At 49.9% G+C, this 21529-nt stretch overlaps 1 protein-coding gene across 11 annotated transcripts in view; it reads left to right on the forward strand.

Moving 5' to 3' along the window:
• Positions 1-21303, forward strand: part of ASAP1 (ArfGAP with SH3 domain, ankyrin repeat and PH domain 1) — a 248221-nt gene extending 226918 nt beyond the window's left edge. For 10 of the 11 annotated variants that reach the window (XM_040979278.1, XM_040979280.1, XM_040979281.1 and 7 more), the window contains 5 exons: positions 7838-7907; positions 10726-10784; positions 15594-16060; positions 18355-18477; positions 20292-21303. In XM_040979278.1, coding sequence (XP_040835212.1) covers positions 7838-7907; positions 10726-10784; positions 15594-16060; positions 18355-18477; positions 20292-20366 — 794 coding nt within the window. In that variant the 3' untranslated portion in view covers positions 20367-21303. The remainder of the gene's footprint in view (positions 1-7837; positions 7908-10725; positions 10785-15593; positions 16061-18354; positions 18478-20291) is intronic. The other variant, XM_040979288.1, reaches the window with a different exon arrangement.
• The last annotated feature ends 226 nt before the right edge of the window (positions 21304-21529 follow it).

Below are 21529 nucleotides of genomic sequence, written 5' to 3' on the forward strand. Positions count from 1 at the left end.
ACCCATGAAAGCCATCCCATTGAGTGTCTACTGTGGCCTGCCGGAGCCTGGGTAGCCTCCAGGAGCCAGGTGACCGGTACAGGAGCCTGTGCGATCAAGGCCTTGGCCCCCATCCCCTCTGATGCTGCTACGCTGTCCCCACTGATCTTGCCTCATTTCGTGGGTACCCCCTCCTGTCTCTCTCCTGAGGACCTTCCACTTGGTGGAATACAATGAAAACCTGCTTCCCTTTTATCCTTCCTGTGTCTATGTGGATGTTTGTCTCCCTGGCCCACCGCTTTCTCTCTTCCTTACTCACCTTCACACCCATTTCCTCCCAGGCCTCTTGTCCCCACCGAGAAGGTATTTGGTTACTGTGTCTCTTCCCACTGGGATGGAAGTGCTCTGACAGCAGGAACTTTGTCTGTCTTGTTCTAGCATGTGTTTGCAGAGCCTGGAATTGTGCCCAGCACACAGTGGATGTTCAGTAAACATTTGTGAATAAGTTAAGTTACCAAGAGTCAGCTAGTCGCTTCCATGACATTGATCACAAATGGCTCATTTCTACCTGCAAGGAGCATAATTTCCATCTTTACTGCTAGCTGTCAGCAGTTCCTGGGTCACCCTATCACAACTAATGTTCCTGGAATCGTTGATGAAACAATGTGCTGTTTTGCATGGCTCATCAATTCCTGCCAATGAGTTTCACCGCAGGATTTTTTTTTTCCTGTTTCATTGTGCTTAACATACTGATAAGTAATTCAGCTAAATGCTTGTAAAGGCCTCCAAAAAGCCTCTGCCAACTGTTCTGAATTTTTGGAGGGAAAAAAAAAACATAATGTCCACTTGCAGATTGGCACACCTGTCCACCATCTGGTCCAAATGCCATAGCATGGGTGTGGGTGGGTGGATGTACGCATGGGAAGATGTATCGGAGAATTTAGCTGTTCATTCGTTGAATCAGCTCATGTTGGAAACCACCTGTGTTGAGTGCTCAGGCGTTCTCAGTGCTTACACTCACAGAGCTGGTGCCCACCTGAGGAGAACAGTCAGACCCGGACACTGAAAATCTGTACTGTTTGCTCTCAGACAAGCATGGTAAGTAAATACCATAGAAAACCTGAGAGTGTGTCCAGTGATAGGAAAGCTCAGGGAGGCCTCGCCGAGGAGGTGTTTGAGATGGCTTTTAAGGAATTCATCTGCAAGAGGAACACCACGACAGTAATGATGGAGGCACATGGGCACGTACACACCAAAGTCTGGAATGCCTCTGCCATGTGCGCTCCACATTCCTAAGCCTTGAGGAGTCCCCAGATCCTGTCAAAGGAGTCTTTGTATCCATAGTAATATTCTACTGAAAGTCCTGTCCTGTTTAAGTTTTCATACCTCAGTTCACAAATTAGCATTTGTAAATTTCATGAAACTGTCCTCTTGTTTAAATGATTTTATTTCTATGTAAAAATCTCATGTGATAACTATAAGTCACTTTACATAAGTTCAAGCATTCCTCAAATTTTCCCAATTTCTTTTTTCTAACGTACGCAGATAGGAAGATCTTCCATTCATTGATTCATTCCCCAAGTGGCTGCAAGGGCTGGAGCTGAGCCGATCAGGAGCCAGGAGCTTCAAGCAGGTCTGCCCCGCGGGTACAGGGTCCCAATTCTTTGGGCCATCCTCGACTGCTTTCCCAGGCCACAAGCAGGGAGCTGGATGGGAAGTGGGGCCACCAAGATTAGAACCGGCGCCCGTTTGGGATCCCGGTGCTTTCAAGGCGAGGACTATAGCTGCTAAGCCACCACGTTGCGCCCTCATCATTTTTTTAGATTCCTTTCTCATCACTAAGCATGACTAGTACCTGGCCTTTTCCTTCTCCCTGTGCTGATGGGATGCAGAACTTTTTTCACTGATTTTTCACTGTGATTCATGTGTGTAATACACTTAAAACACACTTAGAGGGCTCAGCACGGTGGCCTAGCGGCTGGAGTTCTTGCCTTGAACATGCTGGGATCCCATATGGGCACCAGTTCTAATTCCAGCAGCTCCTCTTCCTATCCAGTTCCCTGCTTGTGGCCTGGGAAAGCAGTTGAGGATGGCCCTATGTGGGAGACTCCTGGAAGAGGTTCTGGCTCCTGGCTTCGGATCGGCTCAGCTCTAATCGTTTTGGTCAATTGGGGAGTGAATCGTCAAACGGAAGATCTTCCTCTCTGTCTCTCCTCTTGGTATATCTGACTTTGCAATAAAAATAAATAAATCTTTAAAAACACACACACGCACACTTAGAGGCACAAGTGGTAACAGGCATGTGCACGCACACACACAGAGTGCTCAGGAGGAAGGGTCTGTTTGTCTATCTTGTGTGATCACTACTCAGTGACCCTGACCCCTGTTTCTTTCTGTCATGGGACCCAGAAGTCAAACCAGGGGCTGCCCATGAAGGTACGTGCCATTTTCCAAACCACATTTCTCCATGGTGCCTGTGGCTTCCATCTGTGCCCATCATTCCACTGCCTTTCTGTTCCGCTGCAACTCTGGCCTTTGCTCAGCCCGTGATGCTGAGGGCTCTTGGACTATCAGGAAGCAGGGTTGGGAGATGCAGCAGGCATCTGGAAACAGTAGAGAAGCAGCTCTTGGCTCTCCCACCCCGAGTAGCGCATAGCTGCCACACTGAGGTTAAGCACATTCCCAGACTCATTCTTTCCTCCAAATCTGATCATTGTTGTTCAGATGCCCTCAATCTGGAATAGCCTCTGTATTCATTGTTTGTGCTCGTTCGTTCCTCAGGATCTCATCTCCTGGGTCCTGCTTGGAAGACACCCCACAGTCCCAAATTATGTATCCCACTCACACTTTGTCCTCCTCTGGCATGCAGGGCATCTCAGTGGGTCTGTTCCTGCACCTGTTGTGCCTGCTTCATAGCCTCCTAGCCAGAAAACTCACCCGAAATACTCTCTGATGTGGTCCATAGTGCCATACGGCCTTGTTCTAATCTCATCTGTGCCACCTGATAGCTACCCCTGCAGCTTTCAGCAAGTATCCAGATTTTTCAGTATCACAGTTTTTTCAACTAAAAATGGGGCTAGTGTTAGCACCTGAAGAACCCCTAGAATGAAGGTTAAAGGAAAAGGACACTAAAGCATGGGACCCAAGGAGAAGTCCCCAGTAAATGTCAGCTATTTTCTTCTTACACTCTGCCTAGCATTTTGCTAGATGGTAGAAACCAGCTTCCTGCAGCTGCTTAGAACAAGTCCCAAGGATTTGCGGCCTTAACACAGCAGTTAAGCAGTCTCTACCTGGCATGCTCACATCCTGTATCGATGAGTGCCTGGATTCAATTCCAGCCCTACTCCTGATCCCACTCTCCTTCTAGTGCAGACCCTGCAAGGCAGTGGTGCTGACTCGTGCAGTTGGGTTTCTGCCATCCATGCAAGCCGCCTAGCAATTCTCAGTGCAAGTCACAGAGAGCGTTTGAAAGATGAACCATAGTAAGATCTTTCTCATCCTCCCCCTCTCTCCATCTTCTCTGTCTCTGTCATTTTCTCTCTGCAGCCTCTTGCATCCACCGCAAGGAGGAAAGTTCACCTATCAAGGTTGGAAGCTTGTGCGCTTGGTGCACTCTCCCACCACTTTGCTGTTTCTGGTCTCCTTGGGCACCTCTGGGTCTCTGCTCATTTGTTGGCCATGACTACCAGGTCCTGGCTCCACTGACGGTGCCACTGTGCTCTCTGCGTAGCCCAGCAGGCAGTGTCTCCACTCTCGACTCCATCACATCCTTCTGCAGCGTGGCGCCGTGCATGCAGCTCCAGCTCTGCCCAGGCAGGGATGGCCCCTGCAGGCTTTTCCCTACCAGAATCCCAATGTCCCTCGTGCCCAAAATAGCACAGGTATCACATTACTGCAGTCCCCTCTCTGTGATGAGAGCAGCCATTTGTCTCAGGAGACTTCTGAGGCAGACTTTTGATAAGAAAATGAATAGGCATCTGACTTTTGAAATTTCATTTCATTAAACCTTTCTCTGCTTTTTATAACCTACTTTATAACTGATGAACATATTTAATACAGTTTAAGTGCTGAGGAAATGAGGACAGCAGAAGAGTAGAAGTAGCAGAGAAAGATGAACCGACATTATTATCTCTGTACAAAATGCGTGTCAGGTCACGTTCAGTAGCCAAAAGTGGACCACAGATTAGACCTAAGGCTCCTACTGCTGTTGGCCTTTGGTCTTCAGAGGAATGTCTGCAGTGACTGTTGGGGAGGCTGTAACACACAGGTGAACATTTTGGAAAGCTCGGTTCTGAATCTGGATTCCACCAATCCCTGGTCATTCACCTCTAGGAATCTTTTTTGTTCTTTATCATTGGCCACTGGGGTACATTTGTGTTCAATGTAGAGCACCTAGTAGATGGAAAAACTGTACCAGAAATGGGTTTACTTCTTGCATTTCAGGACCAAAACTTGCAGGTGAAGATAAGCCAGTGTTTGAGATGACCAGCTAGTACATAGCTTATAGGAATTAGTATTGCCTTGCCAGGGAGCCTGTGGGAAGAAACGTCTTTTTCTTCAATTTGCTAGCATATTTTCATGCCAGCTTCTCTCCTCACCTTGAACCTATTTCACGCACAGTTCTGGGTATTATGGTGTCTACTCCCATGTATAGCTTACTTGCCCTGAACTAGGTCCTGTGGTACTTAAATTTGAACCTCATTAACCATCCTATAAAATAATGACTGTTATTGTCCCAGTCTGAAGAAAAAAATGGAAACACAGAGAAGCCAAGTAACTAACAGAGGCTCACAAATCCAGTAACTTCAGAACTGGGGCTTGAACCCACTTCCAACCCGCAGAGCCATGGACACTGTTGCAGAGGACTCCCAGGACCTGCCAAGCCAGGGCACTACTCTCTCCACACAGGCTGGTGACCTGTATCCTCTGAGCATTATCAGTGAGCAAGAGTCTGAGCCTCCAGTTCAACTGCCTGCCTGGCCTCTGTCCCAGCTGTCCTAACATACATCTGTGAGACACACCAGAGTCCTCATGTAAGCTGCACAGGGAGAAAACACACTGAACTGCTCCTATGGGATTCTCCTCTTTTATTATCGTGTCAGATTTTTAAAACTATTTGTTTATTTTTGTTTGAAAGGCACATTTACAGTTGGAGAGAAGGCAAGGTAGGGAATGAGGTCTTCCATCCACTGATTCACTCCCCAGATGCAGACACCAGGATGCTAGTGCCTCCCAGTCTTGTGCCTGGGCTCAGGGACCCAAGTACCTGGATCATCCTTCATAGCCCTCTCAGGCACTCCAACAGGAACCTGCATCAGAAGTAGATCAGCCAGGGATTGAACCAGCAGTGCCCATAATGAACACTGGCACCACAAGGCAGAGACCTAGCCTACCATGTCAAGGTACTAACCCCAATTTCCAGGAATTTTTCTAAGCCATGCTTTTCTTCCAAGGCCCACCAGGTGACCTGGTAGAATTTGTGTTTGCCATGCTGCCAACCTCGCCACCGCCCCAGTGTGAAGATTGACACTGTGGCAGGGAAGCTGATTAATTGGCACTGTGGGTCTTTCTTCAGCAAAGGCCTCCTCGCTGGTCTGTGCCAACATTGTGCTTGAAGTGAAGTAGAAAGCTGAAGGAGCAGGGTCTATGTCATTGAGGTATCCACTTGCTCAGGAAGTCCATGTTGTTAGATTCCATCAAAGATCCATGAGTGATGAGTACCATTTGCATCCTGTTTTCTGTGGGTTAGCACCACATCCCACCCCGCAGCGTACTTTGTTAATGCCCCCCTGCGTGTGTTGTAGTGGCTCCTGTTACTCACGCCATGATGCAGGGGGGAGCAGCTTAGCAGAGGAAGCCGCGACGCCAAGCCATGCTCATTGCTCAGTGTCACTGCAGCGAGAATCAGAACCAGTCTGGGCTGGCTCCCAAATCCACATTCAGTCACTCCTCTCAAGAAGGAGGAGAATTCTCGGAGTGACTTGGGAGAGCTTCATGGAAGGTTGCAAAGGAATGCACCAAGAATGAATGGGAAAAGTGTTACTGAGGGAACGAAAAGGCACAGTAAGAGGATCATGGGAACATTGTCTCTAGAGAATGGACACTCCAGGCAGGCAGATAGGAGGGCAGACAGTGAGGACTCTGGACAGCTGGGCCGGTGGGTGATGGGCAGCCACACCGTCTTGGCCTGATGACTCTTCTGTGTGGCATCACAGTGACCACGCAGAGCTGGGGGCTTCAGCAGCCTCACTGGTGTCAGCTGCACTCAGCCACGGTTGGGACAGTGTGTTCTACCTGGGAAGGGAATCAACAAATGCAACAGCTTATTCCTCCACATATTTTGGCTGTTGGGGCTCAATTATGTCTAAATGCATGAGAATTAATTTCCAGCTCTGAAGACTCAATTTTAAGAATAGAAGACATAGCTGCCTTAAAGGCCATCCCAGCTCAGTGGATTTCACAAAATTTAACCGAGTTCTCAGATACTAAGTTACGACCTGATGGGGCTAAGTTATAGAAGAATATCTTAAACTCACAGAGCATGTGCGAGTGGTTATTACCTAACTCCTGAACGAGATGACTTCTGAGTTGCTGAGCACAGTACCTTTTTTGTGGGAAGAGCTCAGGAAACAGTTCTTGCTGACATGGCAGTCGGTGTTACTGCCTGGGACGTCGGGCCTTCACGCAGGACACACAGATCTGTGACGCAGCATCTCTCGCTGGTAGAACCTGTGGCCATTAATGCACCAGACTCGCTTCCTTGTCCTTTGACGGGGAGCAGTGATGCCGGTCTCGGCTGCTGGCCTGTGGTGAGGAAGGAGGACCAGAGGACCTTGCATTGTTGGTGCTGTGGAGCAGAAATGTTGTGTAGTGGAAGGATTTGTGCTGTTCTTTTCCTCAGCCCTGTCTTCTGCTGTTTCTGAGCTGCTCAGCCAGCCCTTCCTCACTGGACAGTTCTTCTGCCAAAAGAAGAGAATGCTTGGAGTTTGCAGAGCAGTTGCTGGAAGGGCAAGAACTAGAGCCCAAGCAGGCCCCTGCCCATTCCCACACAGACCCTGCTGAGCACCTTGGGGCCGCAGCAGTGCCCCGCATTCCCCCTGCTGTGAGTGGGCAGCAGACAGCTCCACTTTCCTCTAAGCAGTCTTTGAGCCTCTGGACAAGGTGCCCTTACACTTATCTGCCTCTGCTTTTCCTGTTCCCCCAGTTCTCCCAGCTACAATGTTCAGCTGATTGGGTGTCAAGTCCTCGAGGGACATTGTGTGCTATTTCCACTCCATTTTCACAGCAACTCACCTGACTCAGCATTCATTTAATGTTACATTGCCAGTAGAGTTAATTATAAGTCTCCCAGGCAGAACTTCAGCTGCAGGAGCAGTGACGCTTTGCTTTATGCCTCTTGCCCCACGTCATGCCTTACACATAACGGTGCTTAAGAAGCACGCATGCTCAAGCGTGAGTGGGTCAGTGACTGCAGCCTTGCCAGCAGGTCACCAGTTATCACTACATGTTTCTCACTGGTTGGTAGAAGGTGGTCTCCCAACATGAGAATCACTGGGTGAGTTGGAAGCATTTCTGGTTTTCTTTCCCCAGGCTAAGGATAAGCAGTGTGGGCCAGTGATTCAGCAGCAGGTCCTGAGTTCTCAGCCGCCTTGCCAGGCTGCATGCTGCTTTGACACATTCCTCTTCCAGCAGTGAAGGCCTTGTGCAAGCCCAGAGCAGCGCTGACATGCCAGAAATGAACACTGTTCTAGGTGGAGCTTTAAGGGGCTTCCTGGAACCTGAGGAGTGCCTGTCTCATTGTCACACCCATGTATCCCGTGTCACGAATGCAACTTCTCACCTGTCGTTTTCCTCGTAGGAAATGATGTGGGCTCCTCGTCTTCAAGTAAGACTGCAAACAAGTTTGAAGGGCTCTCTCAGCAGTCAAGGTAAGTAGCCCTTGCAAGGTCAAGCTCTTGCCTGCAGAGGGCATGGCTATTGGTGACTCTGCCAGTGTGACTCGAAGCATGGGCTGCTGGCTGTGGGAAAGCAGGCATTGGTGCTCAACTTATGTTCGCAGCTCACAGCTGAGTTAGGACAGCACAGCCCCACCCTTGCCATGGTAGGGGACTCCTGCCACCTCCCCTTGCCATGGTAGGGGACACCTGCCACCTCCCTGATGGTCAGAGTCATACAGTTTCCTTCCACAAGGTGCCTGTCAGAACGCATTCTTGTGGTTAGTTTTGATGTTTTCAGAAATCTTACAACTCCTGCAGACTTGGGAATGAAAATACATACTCAGAGCAAGCCTGACGTGATAATCCAGAGATTTCCAAACACTGGAGGTTTGAACCTTCCTGGGTTCCCCAGGCAGAAGACTTGCTTTGTGCTGGGCTGGAAAGCTGTGTGTCCCTGCGGGACTCTACAAAGGGCTCTGAGAAACACCAAAGGGTTTTTCTCTAGAGGCATGACCTGAGATTAGGACACAGAAAGCCACTTCCAGACCCAAAGCCAGCTGGTGTAGAGGGGTTGCTTTCCACTGTTTGTTGTAGATGGAAAATCAGAACTTCGTGTCCTTTAGTGGCCTCTGTCTCCTGTAAGCTATACAGCCCCGGGACGCAGACCCGTTCGTGTCATCCTGACTCCTACAAGATGAGGAAATGAAAGCCCATAGAGTGGCTCTATGGGCCACAGTCCTCTCCTCCTCACATTCCCCTTCCTCCCTGCATACTGCCTTCCAGGCCTCCCTCAGTCCTGCAGCTGAAGTTCAGGCCACCTGCTTCCAGAGTGGGCCAAGTGGCTGATACAGAAGGCATCTGTATCGTGTTGTTAAAGGAGAGCAAGCTGGGAGGAACTCGGTGATTTGTCGAGTTTTCCTTCCCCTGCGCACACACAGGCTTGCACACAGGCACACGCGTGTACATGCACATGCAGTGCCACCAGCAGCAGTGGCCTTATGTTCCCTGCAGATGGGCAAAGCCCTGAGTGCGAGCACACTGATGGATTGAGAGCCTTCTGTGCGGGGAAGTTCTGAATCTAGGCCCTTGCCGGCAGGATGTGACCAAGCACCGGTGGCGTGCTCACACTCACTGGCTCCCCTGGGAAGAAGCTGCGGCTGTGCCACCAGAAGCCAGGCGCTCTCCTGTTGGCTGCTAGTGTAATGTAGGGGCTTCGCCACAGGCCTGGTTTCCTCCAGGCACCACGGCTGGGAGGATTCCCAGGGAGCTCTGAAAGAGACCCCTGTGAGCTTTGGAGGGTCAGGAAAGGAGAGGGGAACACGTGCATCTCCGTACCCCCCCTTTATTTTTTTTTCAGCTTCTATGGTAGGCATGGCCTTGTCTTTTTCCATTAAATCCAATTAAGATACAAACTGTAGTCATAAGTGCCAGCACTTAGGCCATCCAAGGGCGCAGACCCAGAGACTAAAAAGGTTCTTAGTGGACCTGGATCACACACCTTGGCTGCCACTGCTTTTCAGGGGCGCACTACCCCTGGCTTCTGCTAAAGGGAAAGAGCAGTGTGCCATGGCTGCCACCTTTGCAGACACCGCACATGTGCTAAGACTTCCTTTCCTGGGGCTTGGGCGTTTGTTCCCCTACTCCTGGACACGCCTGACAGCCACAGCCTTAGCGAGCTGGAGACCTGAAAACACAGGAGCAGCACTGGGCTTTGGCACAGAGGAGGAAATGAGGCCTCCACCCCCTCCATCCCCACACCAGGGCTGAGCTGGCATGGCCACCACTGAGCATCCTGGACCACCTGTCAGCCAGTGCCACTCATCTCCCTTTGTGCTTGCCCTGCCTTAAAAACGGGCTCAGAGGGCTGCCTGTGATGTTGGGGGAGAGGAGTTCCTTCTGGGCAGGGCCAGTAAGTATTTTCATAAACGTTAATCTCTGGGAAAAGCTGGAAAGGAGAAAACTTTGGCTTTGTCATTAATAAATACGCTTTGCTTTTGTCATTCTTTTCCCAGAGGAGAAATATGGAAGATAGAAATTATTTTATTAAAGCCATTTTGAAAATTTTTTTTTAGATTTATTTATTTTTATTGCAAAGTCAAATTTACAGAGAGAAGGAGAAGCAGGGAGAAAGATCTTCATCCAATGGTTCATTCCACAAGTGGCCAGAGCAGAGCCGATCTGGAGCCAGGAGCTTCTTCTGGGTCTCCCATGCAGGTGCAGGGTCCCACGGCTTTGGGCTGTCCTCAACTGCTTTCACAGGCCACAAGCAGGGAGCTGGATGGGAAGTGGAGCAGCTAGAATTAGAGCCTCATCCAGTACATGCAAGGCAAGGACCCTAGCCGCTGGGCTATCACACCGAACCCTGAAAAGATTCTTTAAGTAGGGCCCGGCGCGGTGGCGCACTGGTTAAGATCCTCGCCTTGCACACCCGGGATCCCATATGGGCACCGGTTCTATCCCGGCAGCCCCTCTTCCCTTCCAGCTCCCTGCCTGTGGCCCGGGAAAGCAGTCGAGGACGGCCCAAAGCTTTGGGACCCTGCACCCGCATGGGAGACCCGGAAGAGGCTCCTGGCTTCGGATTGGCATAGTATCGGCCGTTGCGCTCACTTGGGGAGTGAATCATGGGACGGAAGATCTTCCTCTCTGTCTCTCCTCTCTGTATATCCGCCTTTCCATTAAAAAATAATAAAAATAAATCTTAAAAAAAAAAAGATTATTTAAGTAATTCTGTAAATGTTGTGGATTTCTTTATGTTACTAATGATATGACAGATCTTTTAGATCCTAAGTGATTCTTCTTTATTCATCAGCACCAGTTCTGCAAAGACTGCCCTTGGCCCAAGAGTACTTCCTAAACTACCTCAGAAAGGTAAGCGTCCTCTTTCCGCATGCTCACATGTGCTCAAGTGTCACTACGCCTTCCAAGGCGATGAGGTCTTCGTCTCTTGTTCACTGATCAGTGCTTAGAGCAACGCCTGGCTTCTAGTGGCCACTCATTAAATACTTGTGAGCAAAGAGAGGTGTTCATAAACCCAAGTTCGGTACACTGCTATACTTTTAAAACGTAAACAGTTGTTCAGCAGGCAGATTCCTGTGATACCCTGGTGTCACCATCTCTCAAGTAAATACAAGGACCCTGAAGCCAGTGCCCCCTCTGCCACTTGGTAGCTCTGAAGCCTTAGACCACTGGCTGTGTGGCCTAGCAGGTCTCGGGTTCCTGCTCTAGAGACTGAAGTAATAACACCTGCTGTACTGTGTGAGGTTTGTAAGGACCGAGGAAAGTCATGCTTCAATAGGCCCTTGAAGCTGGGTGGCAGAGGACTCCGTTCTGAGACAGCCTCTGTACTTGGAAGGAGGTGGGACAATGCCTAGGCCTTGGAAGGACAGTAGGGTAAGCCCCGAAGATACTGGGGCGTGGACCGCATTTTAATCCTGGTCAAGCTTTCTGTGTGCGAGACCAAAAGCTCAGTCTTCTCGTGATGTCCCCACTGTTCTGTGGTGGTACCTTCAGAGACACACAGCTCCTTAGCCCCCGACCATGACCCTGTAAGGCAGCAAGGCCTCTGACCTTATTTGAGTCAGAGTCAGTGTTGGGTGGGTAGTTGAAAGCCATACCTCTTCAAAGTTCTCCAGTCAAGTTACACATTGGGAAGGTCATGGTCTGATCAGGTGGAGCCAGACCCCTGTGCTGGAACACGAGGGAGCCCCAGCATGACTGATTCCCTCTCTAAGCAGAATGCAAGGTTTCCTCAAGGTTGCCAAGTGACTGTGCTTAGTCTTGGTCACTGCCCAGAGTTATCCTGATCTCAGAGGTGGTTGAGACAAACTGCCTGGATGTGCCCCCTTCTACAGTCTGCCTCAGAGTCTGTCCTGTGTCACTCATATGTGTCGTTGAGTCCCTCCACCTATGCTTCCAGCCTGCTGAGACAGCAATGCCCAGGCCCCACTGGAACCCCCCATGCTGCTGACACCTACTGACTGTCCTCCATTCATCAGCCTCTGTTCCCTAGCATCAGCCCATCACCAGAACCACCACCTAATTCCTGCCCCACTTCCACCCCTCCTGCACTGTGCCCTGCTTACTGGACTTAGATCCATTGGCTGGCTGTGGCCGGGAGAAGCATCCAGTTGAAGTGGTAGGCTTGCCTCCCTGTCCACCAGCCTCACAGCATGCTCCTGTGCTCCTGACGGTCCAGGCGCATGCCCTCCCAGCCCGCCCCTTTGCACAGTTTCTCTGCTTAGAGGACTTCTGCTTGCTCAGTGAGTCAGCACAGGGAGACCCCACCTGCCGCACCCTCCCTCACTATTGTGTGTGTCCTCTGAGCTCCCAGCCTGGCTCATGTCCAACCTCCCCATTGTTCTACCCCTGTTCTGCTCTTGAACTGTTTGAAATTTCTCATAATAAACATGTACAGAGGGTACTCTGAAAAGTTTATGGGAAATAGAATTAAATAATTGGTTTCTTTTGATATACAAAAAGGTGTCAAATCCACACATACAAAGGATATGCCAAGTGTTCATGGAAAATACATTATTATGAAAAAAAATTATGCATGGTTTTCAGGTGTTTTTGCATCAGAAGAATCTTTTAGTTTCTTTCTCCATTAACTTTTTTTTAATATAAAAAATTTGCTTTTCTGATTTGAAAGGCAAAAAGAGACAGAGAGGGAGTTCCCATCTGCTGGTTCACTCCCCCGCAGACCTGCCAGAGCTGGGGTGGGTGGGCCAGGCCTGAGCGGGGAACTGGGAACCCAGTCCCAGTCGCCCATGTGGGTGATAGGGGTCCGGTTACTTAGTCAGTGTCAGCAGGACCTGGACCCATCTTCTCCAACATGGCATGTAGGTGTCTAAACTGGCTGCTTCTTAACCACCGAGACAAGATGTCTTCTCCTTCCACAAACTTTAAGGTATCCTCAACCAAAACTACCTCACAGCATGTGAGACAGGCGTCTTCCACCCTACCCAGAAACTCATCACTCATCCGTAATACTTACCAGCTAGGCCCAGTCATTCTGTAGTAAAAGCCAGACGTCGTTTTATACACATGTAACTTCATTATCACACCTAAAAAAAAAATCCTTGATACCATCTAATACTAAGTGCTCACATTTCTAATTATCTCAAAAATGTTATTTTAAAACAGTTTTTGAATAAGGAGCAGACAAACTGGGGCTTGTACATCACCATGTTCCTTCCATCATCTCCTTTGCTGGTAGACTGTTGAGGAACTGGCTGACTTGTCCTCGCATGGGGTCCGGGCTGAGATTTGCTGATTGCAGCCCCGGGGGTTAGATGAACTTGTTCCCCTGTGGTCCTGTCAGCTGTCCCTGGATCTGGATTGCTAAGCAGACACAGGCTCAGGCTTTGTAGAACCACCTCTGGAGACCTCCAGATGATCTTCTGTGAGGCCCAAAGCCAAGAGCCCCTTCCCCCAGGCCAGCGACCAGCGACCAGCAGCCAGACCTCGGCCTGCTCCTCCCCTGGCTCTCCATGGCTTCTGATGTTCTCCATTGCTCCTCCTGCCTGGCCATGCTCCCATTCATCTCCACTGCACAGACGGTTCCTCCTCACTTCTGACTTCTGTGGCCATGTCTTGGGGTGCTGCAGGTTGTGGTCTTGGGCAGCTTCTGCTCTGTGCGTGCCCTCATCATTCCAGATAATGGTTCATCTCCAGGCTCACTCCTCCCAGGGTTCCCATCTCGTCCCACCTAAGAGACCTGCCTACCCCACAGCCCATGTGTCCAGTTTCTGCAGATCCTTCTGCTTCTCCCTTTCACTGTGCTTAAAATGCAGGTGCTCTCACTGTGTCCTCCACAGTCACCCAGGCCTTGTTGGGACTGTTGGGGCTTCCTGCCTGATTGAAGCCGTCAGTCCTATAACTGCTCCATCACCAACAATCCAAGGCTTCCCCGTCTCACCCAGAATCAAAGCAAAGTTCTCGCAGTGGCCCTGGCAGGTTCATGTCTCACCAGGTGTGAAGCCCACCACCTACGCCCTCCTGCCTGGTTGCTCTAGCAGTGGCGCTTGCCTGTAGCTTCCTTTGAACAGCCCGCACCCCACTGTGGCTTCACAGCCTTTCCATTGCCTGCTTCTTCTGTCTACACCATTTCTGCCCTCCACCATGGCCTGAATATCAGCGTGGTGGTACCTTCTCCTGCGTGTTTTGTATAAATCTCACTGTTAGAGAGGTGTAACCACCCGCCAACCCCGTCTGTAACCACTCTCCTCATGCTGGAGCATAGTCTCCATTCCCTTGCTTTTCCTGTCTGCCCCTTCTGATATGCTCTGTGCATAGTGCTCACCCCTCTCTAAAACGTGAGCTTCCAGCAAGCAGGCAACTGGCTTCTGTCCGCTCCTGTGCCGTCAGTCCTGGCTCACACGCTGACAGAAGCTCTGGAATGCTCATCCTTAGCCCCAGCTGTTCCTGAACTAGGTTTGGTCGTCCCTTACTCTGTGTCTACAGGACCTTCTGTGACCTCTCTTGGAAGGTGAAGAAGTGGATTTTCACAGGGGAGGAGTATGGAGAGAGTGAGGAAGCTGGTGTCAGGAGGAGCCCCACCCCACGTCCCCAGTGGAGGCCCAGCCAGCCTCACTCTGTCCCTGTAACAGGCCTGTCAGGATGCAGTGCATTCTGCATTTTTTTTTTCACTTAGGCTGATTTTTTTAACACCATAAATGGGAAATATTTTTTCTGACATTAATTACATGGCAGTGTAATTCGTGTTGGCTGTGTTGTATTCCATTGTCTCAGCTATCCCTGCTGCTCCACATTCAGATAGCTCGCCATTTTTCATTGTAAATAGTGCTATGCTGAACATCCTGGTACATGGGTCTCTCTCTCTTTTTTTTTTTTTTTTCGTGACTTTGATCATTTTTCAAGATAAGTTTTGCTGGAACTGATGTTGTGAGGTGAGGGAGCTTAGATATTTGGCGGGTTCCCAGTATCACAGTTTCTGTTCCCCTCCAAGTCTGGCTCCCAGCAAGACTTCCCAGCACCATCACTCCAGGGAGTTCCCTAGCTTCCCCCAGGCCACACCACTGTGCAGTTCCTGCCTGCCTCAGAGTGTGGTGGGCCGAATTTCAGACTCCCAAGAAAGGAAGTCTGGAGCCATTTGAGCCAGGCCATGTCAGCTGGAATGCCAGGGCAGCCCACTAGCAGGTGTCCTTGCCAGTGAGGTCTCGGAGAGGGACGCAGCTGCCCAGGCCAGGCCAGACACAAGAACAGCTCAGTACACCTTGTTTCTCACCCCTCCTCCTCTACTACTCCCCACTTCTGCTTTCCTCTCTTAAGAATGTTTTTGAGTACTTTTTACTTGAATGATAAAGCCTTCAGTTGGATTCAGGCACTGAGCCTTGGTCGTTTCCTCACTGAACACACAGTGCCACAAGTCAGAGCTCCAGAGGTTAATGAAAATAGACATCTTAGCCTGAAGGAATCTAGTGATAATATTCCTCTCGTATAATGCTTGGCACCAAACCCTTTACCCGTACTAACTTGCACAATCTTTATGCCAACACTAGGAGGTAGGGTTTCATCAGAGTATTGAGGCACTGAGAGGTTGTGTAATTGGCACAGAGTCACACAGCTGGTAAAGGGCAGTGCTCTCTCAGGGGGCTGCGCCTCTGCCAGGGGGCCACCTCCTCTGTTCACGTGACCTCTCTGTACTGTTTCCCACAGTGGCACTAAGGAAAACGGATACCATCCATCATCTGTCTCTGGACAAGACCAGTGTCCCACCTGAAATCTTCCAGAAGCTGTCACAGGTGGCAGAGTTGCCACAAAAGCCACCATCTGTAGACCTATCCCTGAAGCCAGCAGAACTTCCCCCCAAGCCTGGAGAGCTGCCCCCCAAGCCCCAGTTGGGCGACCTGCCCCCCAAGCCCCAGCTCTCAGACTTGCCTCCAAAGCCACAGATGAAGGACCTGCCCCCCAAACCACAGCTGGGAGACCTGCTGGCAAAATCCCAGCCTGGAGATGTCTTAGCCAAGCCGCCGGAAGTCACACAGAAGTCACACCCAGTGGATCTCTCCCCAAATCTGCAGTCCAGGGATACCATCCAAAAACAGGCATCTGAGGATTCTAACGACCTCATCACGCCCACTCTGCCAGAGACACCAGTGCCACTGCCCAGAAAAATCAATACGGTGAGTGGGTGCTGAAGTTCAGTATTACTGTTGGGATGTGAGAGTTGGGAGTGTGTGTGCTGTGGCTTACACACTGCAAGTGCTTGCTCTGCTGAGGGGCTGTGCTCTGCACCCCAAGTCCAGCATCGTGGATGTGGGGCTTGCTGACACAAGCTTTGGACTGCCTCACATAGACTTCAAGATCATGCTTCACTGCTTTCCATGGGCACACTTTGAAAAGTTCACAGAAAATGGAATTAAAAGGCAAGGTTATCTTGATGCCAAATATATATATATATATATATATATATGAAAATACACACTTTTTTTTCAAAACAGATGTTCTCCATAAACTTTTTGAAGGTCTTGCATTTAACCTTGGCAAGTTAAGTCTTGTTCCTCAGTGTTATCGAAGACAGAAAGGAGGTCATGAACTTGCCCCCAGAGCCTTGAGCGTGACAGCACGGAGCTTGACCTTTAGCCCTCAGTCAATATGTAACCAGTGTCTGTCTCTACATCGTCCTGCATAGGTTAGACCAGAAACTCAAAAACGTTTCCACAGACAGGGTTGGTCAGTCTCAGATTCCAACATTTTCATGAAATGCTTTCTACTCTGCAATTTGATCAGTTTCATCTTAATGCTAAAGTTCTTGTTTCCCTAAGTCTTTGGTGCTCCAGAAAGTTGTAGTTTTGTCCTGCACAGAGCTGCACCCCATGAGAGCCCAAACACAGGTCCTGGGGGAGACCCCAAGTCCCCCATCCTGTGTGGCAGCTGTATACACACACACGCTTTATTACCAAGACAGTGTTAAGTGTGCCACCGCACCACTGGAAGGTAGGTAAGAAAAGGCAACCCATATTCCCACGGATTCGGGCCCGCTGGTTTTGGTGGGTGCTTTGCTGTCCACCAGGGGCATCTCCCACAACCCCCCCAAGCCTAGGTGAGCATGTGCAGGACTGGAGCCTTTGCTGCAACACTGTATCAAGTCATTTATGTCACTTCTGTCCTCACCTGCTCAGTGCTGACAGACTGTAAATGACAATGTCCCACCACCACTGTCCTGCCAGGCCTCTCACACCCCTAGAGGCAGGGGCAAGGTGAATAAAGGAGAAATAGGAGAACAGAAAGTCACTGGCCCAAAACATTTAAAGAGATAGCTTGCCTTTTTGTTTTAAAAGATTTATTTATGTATTTGAAAGGCAAAATATCGGATCTTCTACCTATTGATTTTTTTCCCCTAAAATGGCCATAGTAGCCAAAGCTGGACGAGCATAAAAAAACCAAGAGCCAGAAATTCATCCTAATCTCTCATGTGCATAGCAGGGGCCTGAGTAGTAGGGCAGTCTTGCACTCCCTTCCCAGGCATTTTAGCAGGGAGTTGGAGCCCAGGCATAATGCCAAAGCTGACAGGGGATGCCTGTTCCACCCTCTGAACCACAAGGCTAGCCATCCCACTGCCTCCACTGTATACACACACACACACACACACACACACACACACACACACACACACACACTTTAATCAGAGACAGAGCTTCCATCTACTAATTCACTCTCTAAATGTCCGTGATAGCTGGGGGCTGGACAAGCCCCCAAAACAGGAGCTAGGAACTTAATCTGGTTCTCCCATGTAGGTAGCAAGAACTCGATCACTAGAACCTCACCATGGCCGCCCAGGGCTGCGTTAGCAGCAGCAGGAGCTAGGTACTAAGGCCCCAAGGATTGTGATGTGGCATTCTAGTATCGTTCTTAACTGTTGGATCAAAGGCCTGTCCCAGCTTGCTTTTGCTTATTGCTCATTTTTAATTGAGCGTCTTAAACAGTCTTCAGGAGGTGATGACTCTGTTTCCATCTTGGTATTTGCAGAGAACAGGAAATCCAGCAACTTAAAAGCCCAACTCAGAATCAGTCAAAAGTGAAAGCTATTTTAGGAAGTGCCTAGAACCGCCCCCAAGCCCAGGCTGACCCGCTGTGTTAAACCAGCATGTACTGACTATTTTGCATGACGGAGCTGAGAAATTTGTTTATGCTGCAAATTCAGCATGCAGAAGCTGCGCATTTTGCTTTCCATCATGTTTCCTAAAAGCATTTTTAGACTGCTGTCATTTCTGTAAGCTGATGTTGTAGCTGGGGTGCTTTGTGCTTTTTGGTGAAGTTGAGGTTTGATTCCTACTCCTGTCGGTTGTTTTCTGCTGAGAATAACTTGGTAACACCTAATTGATAACATAGAGCTCAAGTCACTTGCCCAAAGAATTCTGCTGTTCTTTTGCCTTCAGTCCATCCTTTCAGTTAAACCTCCATTTGCTTATTTAAGGGGAAAAACAAAGTGAGACGAGTGAAGACTATTTACGACTGCCAGGCGGACAATGACGACGAGCTCACATTCATCGAAGGGGAAGTGATTATCGTCACAGGGGAAGAGGACCAAGAGTGGTGGGTACGTACGAATCCCTGTCCATGACCTCCATCCGTTCGTTGCTCCTGAGCTGTGGGCAGGCAGCACAGCAGTGGACAGGGAACCCCTCCAGCACAGATTCATCCTCCACTGTGTCTTGTCCCCAGCAACAGACCACAGTAAGGGTCTTCCCTGCCACTGTCAGACGCTAGACAGAGCTGGGTGTCCACCCAATGCATCATATGCCTTGTCTGTAGTCAGCAGTTTTAGACTCAACACCAGAGCTCAGAAAAGTTGGTCACATTGCCTTGGCCACACAGGAATGTGTGGATCCCAGGCAACGTCAGGATTGCAAATCAACTTGACCCCAAGTGCTGAGCCCACCCTCCCACACTGTGCCCAGACTCCGGGCCGAAGGCCTGGACTGCAGTGCAGCCTCAGTCCTAGCTGCCGTCTGGAGATGCGCCCTGGGAAGCCTGATGCTGCTTCCTGTGGTTTCAGGGGGTTCCGTGAGAATAGAGAAGTCCTCAGGTTATGTTAAGCATTTTTCCTCATGAGCCCATGGTCTACTGAAAATGGAATCATATGTCAAAATACTTCTAAGTCAAAACAGACCACACCTAGCCCTTGTAAGAAATGCAGTTTAGTAACACAACATTCTGGAGTGTCTGACTCCGCTTCGGGGGCTTGTGAGGGAGGGTGTGAAGTATGCTTCCACATATCACCAAGTGAAAAAACATGGTCAGACCCACCCTTGTAAGGTGAGGACCCTCTACACCCGTGAACATTGCTTTTATGTTAAAACTTGCTACCAAGGTGTTAGAAAGGAAAGGCAGCAGTGTGCTCCCCCCTCAGGCCTGTTTGGAAGCCAGCAGCCAAGGTTGTAGGGGACTGCACAGGCAGCCCACCCAGGGGCCTGTGGGCAGCCACCTCTTTGCTTTGCTGATCATTTCCCATCCTGAGCTTGGAGAGCCCACTTCCTTGGCATCCTGAGTCCCCTTCTTCCCAGAGGGTCTCCATTCTACATACCAGGAAAACAGCCTGCAAGGCACAACGGGGCCATCAGGACCTGCCTATGCCCAGTGACACACATTGGCACACGCACACACATGGGTGTATGCAGGCCCACCTTCAGAATGACTTTGCATCAGATGACAGCTATAGGCATTTTACTTAAACTGAAGCAGTAGTTCTCAATTCATGGGGCAGTCTGCTTCTCTAGGGACATTTGGCAAAGCCTAAGCATGGTGATTGTCAGAACAGGCACTCAGGCAGTAAAGCCAGACACCCCACTAACATCTTGCGATGCCCAGGCGAGCTCCCCTCCCTTCACCCCTCACCCCCAGCACCATAAAGAATGCCAGTGATGCTGAGATAGTGCAACCCTGTGCTGAAGCCCTGCAGTCTCTTTTTCCCTCATGAGGCACAAGCTGCAGGACACTCAGATGGAGTGGCCAGCCCCGGTTGGGACATGGCAGCCGTTTCCATTGATGCCGCCCCACCCCTTCTTTGCAATGTAATCATGCATGGCCCTGGAAGAAGGGACTTTTTGGTCCTTACAGCGGCTTAGCTATGTTTGTCTGAGGTCTCCGACACTGGAAAGACAAGCCCTGGTTAGAGAATGGACTCCAGAGCTAGAGGCCTCCATGAGGCTATGGGCAGGGCAGCCCACCCTTCAGGCTGCCACGGGGGCTTGAGGGCATCGTGTGGACATGCTCAGCAGGCAGGAATGCTGGCCCACGCTGTATTGCTATGCAACCTCAGATCAAATCTAGGATTGTGGCCCGGGGCTGGGGCAGACTGTGGGCAGCTGCCTGTTGCCTGCGCCTCCCTGACCAGCCCCTTTCTCCCTGCAGATTGGGCACATCGAGGGACAGCCTGAAAGGAAGGGGGTGTTTCCAGTGTCCTTTGTGCACATCCTGTCCGACTAGCATCACGCTGCACCACAGGATTGTCCAGCTCCTCCCTTCGAGCCTGCTGCCTCCGTGGACTGAGTCCAGTGCACAATGTGTATATAGCTGCTGTTACAGAGTCAGAAACTCGGGGAAGGAATCAGACTGTGTGTTACAAATACCCTGTGGTCCTCTTCCTTTGCCAGTATTAGGGTAGCATTGGGACCCAGCGCGCCTTACTGGTTTGCCAAAGCCATCCTCGGCGTCTAGCACTTACTTTTCCATCTTTCTCTCTCTCGCTCTCCTGCTCTTTATCTCTCTCTCTGCTGTTTTACATACAAACAAGAGTATAGGAACCGCTGGCTTTGCAAGTAGAAGTGGTCTCCAGAACCGTTGAAAGGCATAGAATTAACTCTGTTCCTAACAATGCAGTATTCGTTGTGTTACAGAAAATGCAACATTAGCCAAGAGGTGGCTTCTGTTCTGCAGGTGACACTCAGCTCCGTGACAGAGCAGCCCGTAGTGACCTATCGGTGTGCACAGTTTACAGTTACACAAACCTGCTGTGGTATTTATTACAGAGAAGTGCTCAGTTCCATAGAAGTGTTACTCCTTCAGCGAAATACTCACCCACTGACCCCAAAGTCCTTGTGACGTTTTAAATGCACACAGCCTCATGCCAGTTTAGATGAGTGGATTTACACAGTCTTACAGTGATGAGCGCCCGCCCCTGAGATTACCTCATTATGCAAAAATAACATATCCTTCATGAATATTTGGAGAAAAGTTTAGAACGTGACTGATGCGGTTCAGCTTTCAAGAACCAAGGACCACCATAAAATACTAGCCTCAACATTATGCATGCATCTAGAAGCTTACCTGAAATCTGCCTTTTATAAAGGAATAGTATGGATAAGTGGAACTGTACATTTTTTTAAACTCGATTGCCATTAAAGCAGAAATTATAAGGTTGCAACAATGCTCGTTTCTAGTCAGTCATTTGGCCTTCTCAGGAGTGTGGATTGGCTTGGCCTGTGGTGGCTCAGCAGCCGCCGAATGTGTCAGAACATCCAGTCCGTCCAGTTCTGTTCCCAGATGGAATCAAGGGGAAGAACGTTAACATCAGTCAGGTCCCGGGGTGCAGAAATGCACTTTGCCACCCCATGGTCCTGCACATGCCCACTGCGGGTGCGGAAATCCAG

The sequence above is a fragment of the Ochotona curzoniae genome, unplaced genomic scaffold (assembly GCF_017591425.1).
Source record: "Ochotona curzoniae isolate NIBS_2020 unplaced genomic scaffold, NIBS_Ocur_1.0 contig_3190, whole genome shotgun sequence".
Lineage (NCBI taxonomy): Eukaryota > Metazoa > Chordata > Mammalia > Lagomorpha > Ochotonidae > Ochotona > Ochotona curzoniae.